Below are 13,602 nucleotides of genomic sequence, written 5' to 3'. Positions count from 1 at the left end.
TGACTGACAACCTGTGAACACTGTCTAATGTGTCCTGATTTCAGTCATTAGAATCTAATCTACCATCACAATTTTTGCATAGTATGTCTCCCATTTACTTAATATTTTCATTAAAACGAATACAAAATAACCCTCAATGTTCCTAAGTCTTATAAAAAGCTAAGCAATAGTACCTATAGGGACTTCCCTGGTGGCACAGTGGTTAAGGATCCACCTGTGGGGATTCTTTTTCGTTTGTTTGTTTGTTTTTGTGTTTTTTTGTTCTTTTTTGCAGTACGCTGTGGCCTCTCCCGGCCTCTCCTGTTGCGGAACAACAGGCTCCGGACGCGTAGGCTCAGCGGCCATGGCCCACAGGCGCAGCCGCTCCGCGGCATGTGGGATCCTCCCAGACCGGGGCACGAACTCGCGTCCCCTGCATCAGCAGGAGGACTCTCAACCACTGCGCCACCAGGGAAGCCCGGCGTGTGGGGATTCTTAACCCCACAAGGTAACATAGGTTTGATCCCTGGTCTGGGAAGATCCCACGTGCCACGGAGCAACTAAGCCCGTGCACCACACCTACTGAGCCTGCACTCTAGAGCCCGAGAGCCACAACTGCTGGGCCTATGTGCCACAGCTGCTGAAGCCGCGTGCCTGGAGCCCATGCTCCACAACAGCGGAGGCCGCCGCAATGAGAGGCCAGCACACCGCAACGAAGAGTGGCCCCCGCTCACAGCAGCTAGAGAGGGCCCGCATGCAGCAGCAAAGACCCAACACAGCCAAATAATAAATAAATAAAATAAATTTATTTTTTAAAAAAATCTATAAAATCGCCGTTCTCATGTGCTTATGTTTTTAAAATATACATACACAGTACTTGATACCAAAATGAAAGATGTTCAGTCTTCATAACACCTAAAATCAACTCTCATTCCACACTCCACTGTTCCCAGAGCTGCGCTCTACTCTCATATTCTTATTAAACCCCATTCCTCTCAGTTCTGTTGCTGAATCTCTTTCGACAAAATAACCAAAATCTCCCCTAATGATCTATCTGTGAGAACAACCAACTCAGTGCATCTAGCAGAACTGAGGGAGTTCTCTCTACTCAGCTGAAAGCAACAACAGCTGAGCAGGACACATCCCACTACATGGAAGTGACAGTAACAGAGACTCTCTCTCAATGGATTTCTTTAGTGTACACCTCTAATAAGGAAATTCACCAACTTCAAAATATCCATACAACTCCCTTCCTTCCACTGCTTACAATGTACACATCACACCATCACCACAGCACATTTCATAAGTGATTAAAATGAAGTACGTGATTAACCCATTTATTTTCCAATTAAGAGGCACATTTAGAGAGCTTTCATTTCTATTAAGCTAAAGTTTACAATTCAACAGATATTTGTGGAACACCCTCTTCATTAGGCATTAAGCAATGGGGATTACAGTAGGAGAAAAAATAAAATGTCAATCAACATACATTTACCGCTACTACCATGTAATAGTACTACTAAGAGCTAATACTGTTTACACCCATTACTACATGCCATCACCATGCCAACCAACCTACATCCATCACTTGTGAGCTGAGTACAATAACTATCTCCATCTTGCAGATGAGAAAATAAAGATTCTGAAAGGTTCGGTAAGCTGCACAGGTTACTCAGTGGTGTAGTTGTGAAGTCAAGATCTTGAAGCCAACCAATGTGACTTTAGAGTCTGTATTATGAATAAAAAGCCCACAGCTAATCACGCAATTACCCCCAAATCACACTGCACTGCAGCTGTCTGGATGGCTTCAGCCTATGTCTTCAGCCCTGACCAACGTGCCCTCAAACCCATTACATCAGCAGAGAAAACCTATAGGGGCATGAGTTCAACGTAAATCCACGTGCAGCTCTAAATCATGAGACAGATAAAAATGCATCATTTGAGGCTTCCCTGATGGCACAGTGATTAAGAATCAGCCTGCCAATGCAGGGGACACGGGTTTAAGCCCTGGTCCGGGAAGATCCCACACACTGCGAAGCAACTAAGCCCATGCGCCACAACTACTGAGCCTGTGCTCTAGAGCCAGCGAGCCACAACTACTGAGCCCGAGTACCACAACTACTGAAGCCCGTGCGCCTAGAGTCCATGCTCTGCAACAAGAGAAGCCACTGCAATGAGAAGCCCATGCACCGCAACAGAGAGTAGCCCCCGCTCGCCGCAACTAGAGAAAGCCCGCATGCAGCAACAAAGACCCAGCGCAGCCAAAAATTAATTAATTAATTGATTGATAAATTAATTTTAAAAAGTATCATTTCAGTTAGAGTGAGAGTGCCTCACTCCTCACTCCTCCAGGAGGCCCCTAGACGGAATCCTATGGTCCCACAGAATTTTCAAACAGACCAGCAGAAAACTCTCATCCTGCATTCAGATCCGCCAAAATTTAACATTAGCCTAATATTCCAATTTTCTCTCCTACACCTTACGATACAAACCTCTACTGGTCAAGACTGCTCCACCCTATGTCTCCCAACTGTCTGTTCTCTCTCTTTCCCAAGCCTTTACAGACACTGTGGGCCTTCCATACAGTATCTGCACCAGCATTGTCTGAACTCACCTGAATAAGTTATAAATAGAAGCAAAACTTTTAAAATTATAATAATTATTAAATAATTATAATATAATATAATATAATAATATAATTATAATAATAGCTACCATTCAAAGGGCCTTTCGTGGGCCAGTCACTTACTAGGCATAGTATGATTTCACTTTATCTTTACAATGATCCCATGAGGAAGGCATCACAACTCCCATTTTACAGAGAGATGGAGCCAGAATTAAAAACTTGGGCTAGCGACTCTGCTGCCTGTACTCTTTTCTCTTGAACAAAACTAATTTTATTAGGAGGTATATTGACCTGGAGGGTTTAAAACAACATGAGGGAAGTCTGTTTCATTAACAGTCACACACAGGAAGGAAATATTGGGCAGCAACAAGAGATAGCTGTCAGGAAGAAATCTGAATAAGCACAGCTCTCACACAGCAGGGATTAGCAAACTTTCTGTAAAGGGCCAGAGAGTAAATATTAGGCTTTGGGGGCCAGGTAAGTCTCTTCCGTAATTACTGAACTCTACTGTTAAAGTGCAAAAGCAGCCATAGCAATATGTGAGTGATGGGCGTGGCTGTGTTCCAGTAAACTTTTATTTACAAAAACAGGCTTCAAGCTGGATTTGACCCTGGGGGCCATTATGCAGATGATGGTTGGCAGACACTGGACAATTTTCTTAACCTTTCTGAGCTTGCGTTTCCTCCTCTATTACAGGATAATATTTCTGACCATATAGAATGAAGACAACTCAAGATAACATATCCAGGGTACCTGGCACATGAGACATTCAATAAATAATAACAGGGGCTTCCCTGGTGGCACAGTGGTTGAGAGTCCACCTGCCGATGCAGGGGACATGGGTTCGTGCCCCGGTCCGGGAGGATCCCACATGCCGCGGAGCGGCTAGGCCTGTGGGCCATGACTGCTGGGCCTGCGCGTCTGGACCCTGTGCTCCGCAACGGGAGGGGCCGTGGCAGTGAAAGGCCCACGTACCGCAATAAAATAAAATAAATAAATAAATAAATAATAACAATTACTGATTCTAGTCTCGGCCAGAAAATATTTAAGCCAAGGACATCAGAAACTCTCAAAGACTACTGGATTACATAGAAACAAACAAAACACACACAGAGAGACATTCTGGCCCACTGGCAAAAACGGGACATTTTGAGCATCAAAAACAATAACAATTGCAATGGATTGCAAGACATCAACAGGGACTACCAGTTCTGACCAGGACAGAAATAAACGTACTGAATTTACCAGCCTGTCATAAATAACTGTAAAACTGAACAAAATAGATGAAGCTGAGATGTTGGACAACAGACAGGACAAGGCCATGACCCTTGAAAGAATGTAAGCAGTATGACAATAGTACAAATGATGGGAGTTTAAAGAGAAATATATTGTTATAAGGTTCCTTCCTTATTCATGATGTGGCAAAATAATAATTCAAAGTATACTGTGATAAGTTAAGATGCATATTACAATCTCTAGAGCGACCTCTAAAAAAGTAAGTAAGCTAAAAAGCCAATATAAGAGATAAACTGGAATATTAAAAAAAAAAAGATTCAATCTAAGACAGGAAAGGAGGAGGAAAAAAATGGATAAATAGAAAACAAGATGGTAAACTTAAACCCAACAGTATAGTTACAAAAAAATATAAATGAACTAAATCTCCAATTAAAAGACAGAGATTGCCAGAATGGATAAAAAACAAGTCCCTACTATATACTGTGTACAGGAGATAGATTAGTGTGACAACACCTGAATCCACTGATTCAACTTTATCATAACTAAAAATGAAACAATCAGATATTATGCATCCACTGATAGGAAGCACACAGCACTGCCTATGAACTATTTCTGCCAAGAAAACTGACCCTGATTATAATTAAGCCTGAAGAGCTAACTATCAGTTTATAGGAATTAAAGAGATAAGGAAATATGTTCAAAAACAGCATGAGGGGCTTGCCTGGTGGCGCAGTGGTTGAGTCTGCCTGCCAATGCAGGGGACGCGGGTTCGAGCCCTGGTCTGGGAGGATCCCACATGCTGCGGAGCGACTGGGCCCGTGAGCCACAATTGCTGAACCTGCGCGCCTGGAGCCTGTGCTCCGCAGCGGGAGAGGCCACAACAGTGAGAGGCCCGCGTACCACAAAAAAAAAAAAAAAAGTTTCTGGGCTTCCCTGGTGGCGCAGTGGTTGAGAATCTGCCTGCTAATGCAGGGGACACGGGTTCGAGCCCTGATCTGGGAAGGTCCCACATGCCGCGGAGCCACTAGGCCCGTGAGCCACACTACTGAGTCTGCGCGTCTGGAGCCTGTGCTCTGCAACAAGAGAGGCCGCGACAGTGAGAAGCCGCGCACCGCGATGAAGAGTGGCCCCCGCTCGCCCCAACTAGAGAAAGCCCTCGCACAGAAACGAAGACCCAACACAGCCAAAAATAAAAAAAATAAATAAATAAAATTAAAAGTGTGTCTTATATCCCTTAATAAACCTACACATACACTGGTTAACAGCTGGAAAGAGATTGAAATATATATTTAAAAAAAAAAAAGTTTCTAAAGAATCTATGACTTGCTCTCCTTTATATTCTACTAAAACACCTGGCATGGTCCTAACATATATTAGACATTCAAAAACAACAAAAAAAAAGGATCTGTCAGACTGATATAAATATTTATTATATTGGGTCTGCCTTGGTTATCCTCAAATGAGCAAGGGTTAGTTTTGAAGTACACAAAAGGAACCCAGTGAAGGCATGAGGCCACCAAGACAAAAGTGGTCTTTACCTTTACATCTGGCACCTGGGCACCAAGGCTGCTGAGTCCCACGATGGAGTAGAAAGCAGATTCCAAACTTGTGAAAGGGCGATCCAGCGAGGCTTTCAGTCTCTCCACATCATGCCTAGTGAGGTAGTGAGTGGGCGTCAGAGCATGGGCGCTGGCTATGATTGTCAGGGCCAACAGGAAGACAGTGCTTGAACCTTGGGGGGAAACGACTATTAAATAAATACACTCCACACTATTCCAAAGTTCTACACAAAGTTCCAATGATGAGGCACACCAAGGTCTGGGAACCAAATTATGTGAGGAAGGGTGAGGGAACTGGGAGGTTCAACCTGGAGACACGCCTTGGGGAAGTGGTGGGCATGGTTTTCAACTCTCTGAACGACAGTCCTCCCAGCAGCTTCTGTGCCTCTAAAGCAAGGGACTCATCATGCCATTCCCATCTCAAGTACATTTGTAACTCGTATGCCTCGTAGGACAAACCCGATCCTGAATCCTTCCCCGTGGCCTTGCCTGCCCCAACCAGATCTCCTCCCCCACTCTTTCATCTGTTGCTCTCTGCCCTCCTCTCTGCTCCTCTAAGTAGTCGTGTTCTTTCCCACCCAGCTCTTTTGCATGCCTTCTCCTGCTTAATTTCGACTTTCAGATTTCGAGTATCTCTTCCTTAAGAAGCCTCCCAACAGCCCTCCTTTGGATGAGGTCCCAGTACTATAAAGTAGCAAACAACGAGGTTTCTGGGGCCAGGTTTAAATCCTAGCTCTGTCACTTCTTAGCAAGGTGGCCATGGCAGTTACAATGTGACCAGCTGTGTCTCAGTTTTCTCAAGTGTAAAGTGGGATAATAACAGTATCTACCTCAGGGTTGTTAGGATTACATGCGTTAATACAGAAAATGTTAGTGACTGGCACATATATAGGTAAGTGCTATATAAGTGTTAGCTACTCCTTCTATTACATTATTGTTGTTGTTGTTCCTATATCTGCTCACAGCAACCTGCACTTCTATGCAGAATTTTTCACAACTAAAATTAGTAGTGTAATGTCTTATTCCTCTGCTAGACTGTAAGCTTCATGAGGACAGAGACCGTTGCTTTTATTCATCCCAGTAATTCCAGATCTTGCACACTGCTTGGCACATAGCAGTACTGAATTAATATTTGCTGAATAAATGGAAAGAAAAATCAATCCTCATCCATTATGCCCCAGGGGACAGAGAGAAATCACAGAAGTGGAACATTTCTACTTTTCATTTGGAAAAAAACACATTCAGATGGGCAGCTTCATGAACAGTCTTGCCTTCCAAGTAACAGTAATCACAAGGTTAACATTAATGATTACTGCTCCTTTGCCTATAGCGTCAAATTTAGTTTGAACTAGAAATACCTTAAATACCTTAAAAAAGGTATTTTACAAATAAGAAAACCGAGGACCAGAACAGCTTGGAGATAGTCAATCTTGGACTCAAACCCAGGTCTATCTATGGAGTTCGCACTCCACTATTTTTTAGAGAATGTTGTAGAAGGGATGCCTACACTAGGGGCATGAGTGTTAGTGTTATTTAAGTCCTCGTGTGTGTTAAATAACCTAAAGAATGCAAAAGCTCTTGAAAAAAACTAGAAAGAGATCTATAATGTGGATCATCATTCATCAAATATTTATTAAGTACCTACTATGTACCAAGCACTATTTTTGGTATTAAAAATACAACAGGAAACAGAACAAAAACCCCTAACCTCATGGAGCTTACATTCTAGTTGGAAAAGAAAGACATTACACAAAATAATTATGAAACGTTATTCATCATCTTAGAAGGTGAAAAGTGCTATGGAGAAAAATACAGCACAGAAGGAATACCAGGAAGAGCTGTAATTTTACATATGGTAGCCTGTGAAGCCCTAAGAAATAAAGATATTGTGTGTAAACCTGAAGGAAAAGGAGCAAGTCATAAAGAAATTTGGAGGGAAACTATCCCAAGAAAAGCAAGGGCAAATACCCTGAATCAGGAGTGCAGATGGTGTTTTTCGCCTTAGCAAAGAGAACAATATGGCTGGAGAGGATTAAGCAAGGGTTGAGAAGTAGGGACAAGGTAACAGACGTAGCAGAGGCCAAATCCACAGGGCATTATAGGGACTTTGGCTTTTATAAAGTGAGATGGGAGCCGCGGGAAAATCTTGAGCAGAGGAGTGACTCGACATACATTTTAACAGGAACTTTGTGTTGAGAATAAACAATACTGTGTTGAGATTATAGAGAAGTAAGGATAGAAGACTACTGCCATAACCCAGGAAAAAAGATGCTGGTGGTCTAACCCAGGGTGACAGCAATGGAGGTACTGAGAAGTGGTTGAAGTCTGGCTAGAATTTAAAGTTAAAGCCAGAATTGATAATGGATTGAAAGATGTAAAAGAGGAATCAAGATACTTATGCTGGGCTTCCCTGGTGGCGCAGTGGTTGAGAGTCTGCCTGCCAACGCAAGGGACGTGGTTCGTGCCCCGGTCCGGGAAGATCCCACATGCCGCGGAGCGGCTAGGCCCGTGAGCCATGGCCGCTGGGCCTGCGCATCCAGAGCCTGTGCTCCACAACGGGAGAGGCCACAACAGTGAGAGGCCCGTATGCACGCACTCAATACCTTAAGATCTAGTGAGTAACTATGACTAGCTTTTGCCAGGTCGACTGTAAGTTCCCCTAACACAGCATCTGTGCCAGAATCCTGATATTCCCACCTCATATTAATCATAACAACTGCGGGGTCTAAAATTTGAGCACTTAACGTGTACGGTATGCCCACACTATGCTAAGTAGTTTGCATCCATTTAGTCATTAAATCCTCTCAACATCCAAGTGAGTGCGGTTTACAGACCATGAAATTGAGTCTCAGAAATAGTTACCTGCCCTAAGACACGTAACTAGGTGAGAACCAAACTGCAGGAGCTCTATTATCCTCAACCTCTCAAATAATGGAGCAGTGAGCTCACTGACTTATTCACTTTTACCTGGGGCAAGTTACTTCCCTTCTCTGATATTCCGTCTGTCAAATGGAAATAATAACAGTACACATTTCCCAAGTTGTTGTGAGACTACATGAGGTTCCATCCTGCACAGTGCCCACTCAATACCTAGCAATATAGTTAAGCTTACTGAGCGCTTACTTAGTGCCGCACTGTTCCACGCTACGCAAGATTATCTGATTTAACACTCACTGTAATTCATGAGATAGATAACTTTACTAACCTATTTTACAGATGAGAAACTGAGGGGCAGAGAAATTAAGTAACTTGCACAGGGTCACATTAACGAATACGTGGCAGACTCCAAGCCTGTACCGGAGACTCTAACTTCAGGACTCATGCTCTAAGCTCCCAAAGAGAGATGACTGACTGTCTTGCCCCTTTCATTAAAAAGGAAACCATGGTCCAAAAACAGGACGAGGGACTTCCCTGGTGGCGCAGTGGTTAAGACTCTGTGCTCCCAAAGCAGGGGGCCCGGGTTCGCTCCCTGGTCAGAGAACTAGATCCCACATGCATGCCGCAACTAAGAGTTCGCATGCCATAACTCAGGACCCTACCTAACGCAACCAAGACCTTGTGCAACCAAATAAATAAGTAAATAAATATTTTTTAAAAAACAGGACGATTTGGCCAAAAGCTCACTCTTACGCCTCCTGGCCCGGAAGCCCGCGCAAGTCAAATGAATGAGTTAAGTCAGCCCGAGCGTTATCCGCGGCCGCGGTCCCTGGCTGGGCTTCGGGGGGACCCGCAGCTCCGCGCCGCACCCGTACCCAACCCCTCCTCCGCGGCAATTCCACCCGCTGGCCAGCTCTTCGTCAGACCCTCGACCCCAAAAGCCCGAGCCCGAGCCCATGCCCAGGCCCATGCCCCTGCCCCGCAGGGTAAGGGGATCCCGCCTAGCCAGCTCCTGCGTGGCGAGCACTAGTATCCTGCGGGCGAGGGCCCACTCGCCAAGGCCTGCGGGCCGCGGGACCCCATTGTCGACCCATGCGCAACGCCTCACCCGGCGGAGCCATTCCTCCTAGCAGGTCCCACCAGGGCCCGAGACACAGGCGGACTTCCGCTCGGGAAAGTGGCTCCAAGACTGCGCCGGAGGGGACGCCAGGGATTCGCGGCAGACCCCGCGTGCTAGGATGGGCTCTAGGCACAGGTCAGTCCCCCGCCGTCCCGCTGGGCCGGGTCACTCCCAGCAGCTGCGGCCGGAATTCCAGTCCTCGCGCGCAGAGTGCGCTGCAGTCCTCGAGTACAGGCCCGCTTCCCCCCCGCACCCTGGCCCACTTGGAACCGACCGCCTCGCAACCATCCCATTCCGGGCGCTGCCGGCACGCGGTTGGACGAGGCCTTGGGGGTGGGCCTTATACGCGTCCTCCTGTGATTGGCCTATTGCGCTGTCACTCAGTCGTCTCTCTGCAGCCCGGCCGATTTTAAAGGAATAGGAAGGGTGCGGTGGGGGAGGGCCAGCAATGTTCGAGGGGTTTCGGGTTTTGTTAGAAAATTAAAAATTATGGCAACTTTCTCCAAAGATTGTTTCGGTTCTTAATAACTGACCTACGAGTGATTTTTTAACTGATTTGCACAGCATTTGTATCAGGAGAATATTAGCCCAATTTTACAGATGAAGTAACAGGCTCAAAAAAGGAAGTGACTTATCTAAGAACTCAATAATAGCTAACTCCGATTATTGGGAGTTTATGGGATAGCCCGACAGTGTACTGAGCACTCCATGTACACTATTTCATTTACTCCTCATCACCATTCTGTGAAATATGCACTATTTGTATTCCCATTTTATAGAGAAGGAAACTGAAATATTTGAACCCGGACAGTCTGACTCCATAATCTGTGCTTTTAACTATTATGAACATATGAAGTATTCACTATGCGATAACTCTTACTATAATTAGTGTCCCGGAAATTATTATCCTAAATAAGGGAGAGTCAGTTCTTTCTATGTCTGGTACTGTGCTGTCGGGTATGGTATACTAGCCATTAAATATGTGGATATTTTAATTTGAATTTAAATTAATTAAAATTAAAAATTCAGTTTGTCAGTTGTACTTACCACATCTCAAGCACTCAGTAGCCACATGTGGCTGGTGGAGATCATGTTGGACCGTGAAGAACTATAGAACATTTCCATTACCACAGAAAATTCTATTGGACAGCACTGATCTAGAATATATAAAGAACTCTTTCCAACTCAGTAATAAGACAACCAATGGTGTGCTGAAGCCTCATACTCGCTTGGAGAGTTTACTGTTAAATTTATCAGGAATTTTGATAAACAACAAGGTCCTATTGTATAGCACAAGGAACAGTATTCAATATCCTGTAATAAAACAAAATGGAAAGGAATATGAAAAAGAGTATATATGTATAACTGAATCAGTTCGCTGTACACCAGAAACTAACACAACATTGTAAATTAACTATACTTCAATAAACATATATATAAATAAAAGGAATTTTGCAAATTGGTTGTTAAATACAGCTATTTAGAAAAATTAAACTATACGCACTTACAATGAAATAAAGTATATTGAAAACCAAAGTCATCATTTCCTAATTATTTTGCTGTATTTTACCATCATCTGTGTTTTTGTGGTAGCTTATATCTATAATATCTGAATAGTAAAAATCTTATATCATGGTGTGCTACTACAAATCTCTTCCCAGTAACATTAATAGCTGAATTTTGGCTACAATAAGAATATTTACCCCATACAGTCAGCACATGCTACAGACCAGAGCTTGACTTATTGCTTTTTTACTGTGTAAACTTAATGTTGGAGAAAATGTTAATAGAGATTAAACTTAAAAGTATATTGCATCAATCAATTTCACATTGTCAATAGCACAAAAACTTGAGGAAATATTCTTCTCCTGTTTGAAAACTATTATCCCATTCAGAAAAGAAGTCACTTCTGAAGTTTCAGTTACATCTTACTCGTTAATATAAATGAAAATATCAAACTTCAGAACTACACTGCGAGAGTCTTTTTTAAACATTTACCAACATACTTTTGCAAGCAATCCAATAAAAAACATGGGGGCTTCCCTGGTGGCGCAGTGGTTGAGAGTCCGCCTGCCGATGCAGGGAACACAGGTTCGTGCCCCGGTCCGGGAAGATCCCACATGCCATGGAGTGGCTAGGCCCATGAGCCATGGCCAATGAGCCTGCGCATCCGGAGCCTGTGCTCCGCAACGGGAGAGGCCACAACAGTGAAAGGACCGTGTACCGCAAAAAAAAAAAAAAAAAAAAATGGGCAAAAGATTTGAGTAGACATTTCATCAAAGATATACAAATAGCAAATAAGCACGTGAAAAGATGACCAACAGCACTGCATATTAAACCACAGTGAAATATTGCTACACATCCACTGGAACGGTTGATAATAAAACGACCAACAATACCAAATATTGGCAATTATGTGGAGCAACTGAAACTCTCATATACTGCTGATAGAAATGTAAAGCATGGGCTTCCCTGGTGGCGCAGTGGTTAAGAATCTGCCTGCCAATATAGGGGACACGGGTTTGAGGCCTGGTCCGGGAAGATCCCACATGCTATGGAGCAACGAAGCCCGTGCGCCACAACTACTGAGTCTGTGCTCTAGAGCCCGAGAGCCATAACTACTGAAGCCCACACGCCTAGAGCCCGTGCTCTGCAACAAGAGAAGCCACTGTAGTGAGAAGCCCGTGCACCGCAATGAAGAGTAGCCCCCACTCGCGGCAACTAGAGAAAGCCCACATGCAGCAATGAAGACCCAACGCAACCAAAAATTAACAAATGAAATAAATAAATTTTTAAAAAATGAAATGTAAAATGCAACAGGCATTTTGGAAAACAGATTGGCAACTTGCTTTTTCATTCACTAATATAGGCTAGACATTCAGCAAATATAGATCTATCCAGTCATTCACTGAATCAATATTTATTGAGCATTGCCATGTGCCAGGCACTATTCTAGTCTCTTAGAATACATTCATGAACAAAACAGCTAAACATACAAACAAGAAAATGAAATAAATTTTTACAGTAAACAAACACAAATGAACTTGGTGATTGTTGGTAATGGTTAAATACTGTGAAAAAAATAAATGTGGGGCTGGGGTGGGAAGAAGCTTACTTAATCTAAATTGGTGATCAATAAATACCTCTCTGAGAAGGAGACATTTAAGCTTGCACTTGAGTGATGAGACAGAAGCAGTCCTGAAAAACTAATTTTTCTAATCCCCTCTTCATCCGTAGGACCTGTAGTCGGGAAGAAGTAGTGGTCCCTTGTGCTTCTGACAATGATTCAGGAAGTGTGGATTTGCAGCTGAGCAACTTAGAGGATATTAAAAAAGGCCCAAGTAGCCTTGAACTTACAGGTGAAAAGGGGAAATATTAGAAAGGGGGAGGGGGCAGGGCAAAGGGAATCTTTTCAAGTCTAGCTCTTGACTATACTTTTTTTTTTTTGATTTTTTTTTTTGACTATACTTTGACAATGAATTTGGTCCCTGACTTTAAGACCTTGGAATATGATTGGCAAAATGAGATAAGATGCATTATTCTAGACATATAGTAATCTAAACTTGGTCCTAAGACAGGTGATACTGAAGACTTGGACAGAGTCTAAGTGCTAGGAGGATTCTGAAAAGGGAAGGGTAGGTGTGGATGGAAGCTGGATGAGACTACAGAATAACTTTCATTTTTCTACAAACATTTACTGAGAACCAGTTGCTGGGCATACGACAGTGAACAAGACAGACATGGTCTCCGCCCTCATAGAATTTACATTATAGTGCTGAAAAGGACCAAAAAAAGTAAACAGACAATAAATAAAGTAATTACAAGTTTACAGTAAATACTATGAAAAAATTGAACAAGGGGTGAGACAAAAAATAAGGGCGATGGGAACCTACTTTAAACCATGGTTGTCAGAGAACACCTGTCTGAGATGGTGCCGTTTAAAGCTAAAGGAGGCCTCAAGGCCATGAAAGACCAACCCAGGTGAGAAGTAGAGGGAAGAGCATTTCACGTGGGTAGAACAGCATGTGCATGAGACAACAAAGACTACAGTGTGTCTAAGGAACTACATTCATTCACTTGTACATTCATTCAACAAATATTTATTGAAGCCCTACTGTGATCTTAACACTGATCTAGTGCAGAATAGACACAGTGTACTTACAAACAAATGATTGGAACTCAATATAATGTGCATGATTAAGGGT

The 13,602-nt window shown here is 43.4% G+C and overlaps 1 protein-coding gene across 1 annotated transcript in view; it reads right to left on the bottom strand.

The window, feature by feature from the left end:
• Positions 1-9,490, bottom strand: part of RPN2 (ribophorin II) — a 54,682-nt gene extending 45,192 nt beyond the window's left edge. The window contains exons 1-2 of the mRNA XM_082858220.1: positions 9,386-9,490; positions 5,380-5,573 (exon numbers count right to left, since the gene is read on the bottom strand). Of these exons, the coding sequence (XP_082714346.1) occupies positions 5,380-5,573; positions 9,386-9,398 (207 nt within the window). The 5' untranslated portion in view covers positions 9,399-9,490. The remainder of the gene's footprint in view (positions 1-5,379; positions 5,574-9,385) is intronic.
• Positions 9,491-13,602: the final 4,112 nt, after the last annotated feature.

Source organism: Leucopleurus acutus (genome assembly GCF_964270905.1).
Source record: "Leucopleurus acutus genome assembly, chromosome: 16".
NCBI classification, from domain to species: Eukaryota; Metazoa; Chordata; class Mammalia; order Artiodactyla; family Delphinidae; genus Leucopleurus; species Leucopleurus acutus.
Note: the sequence above shows the minus strand (reverse complement) of the source record. Positions and strands in the feature narration are given on the sequence as shown.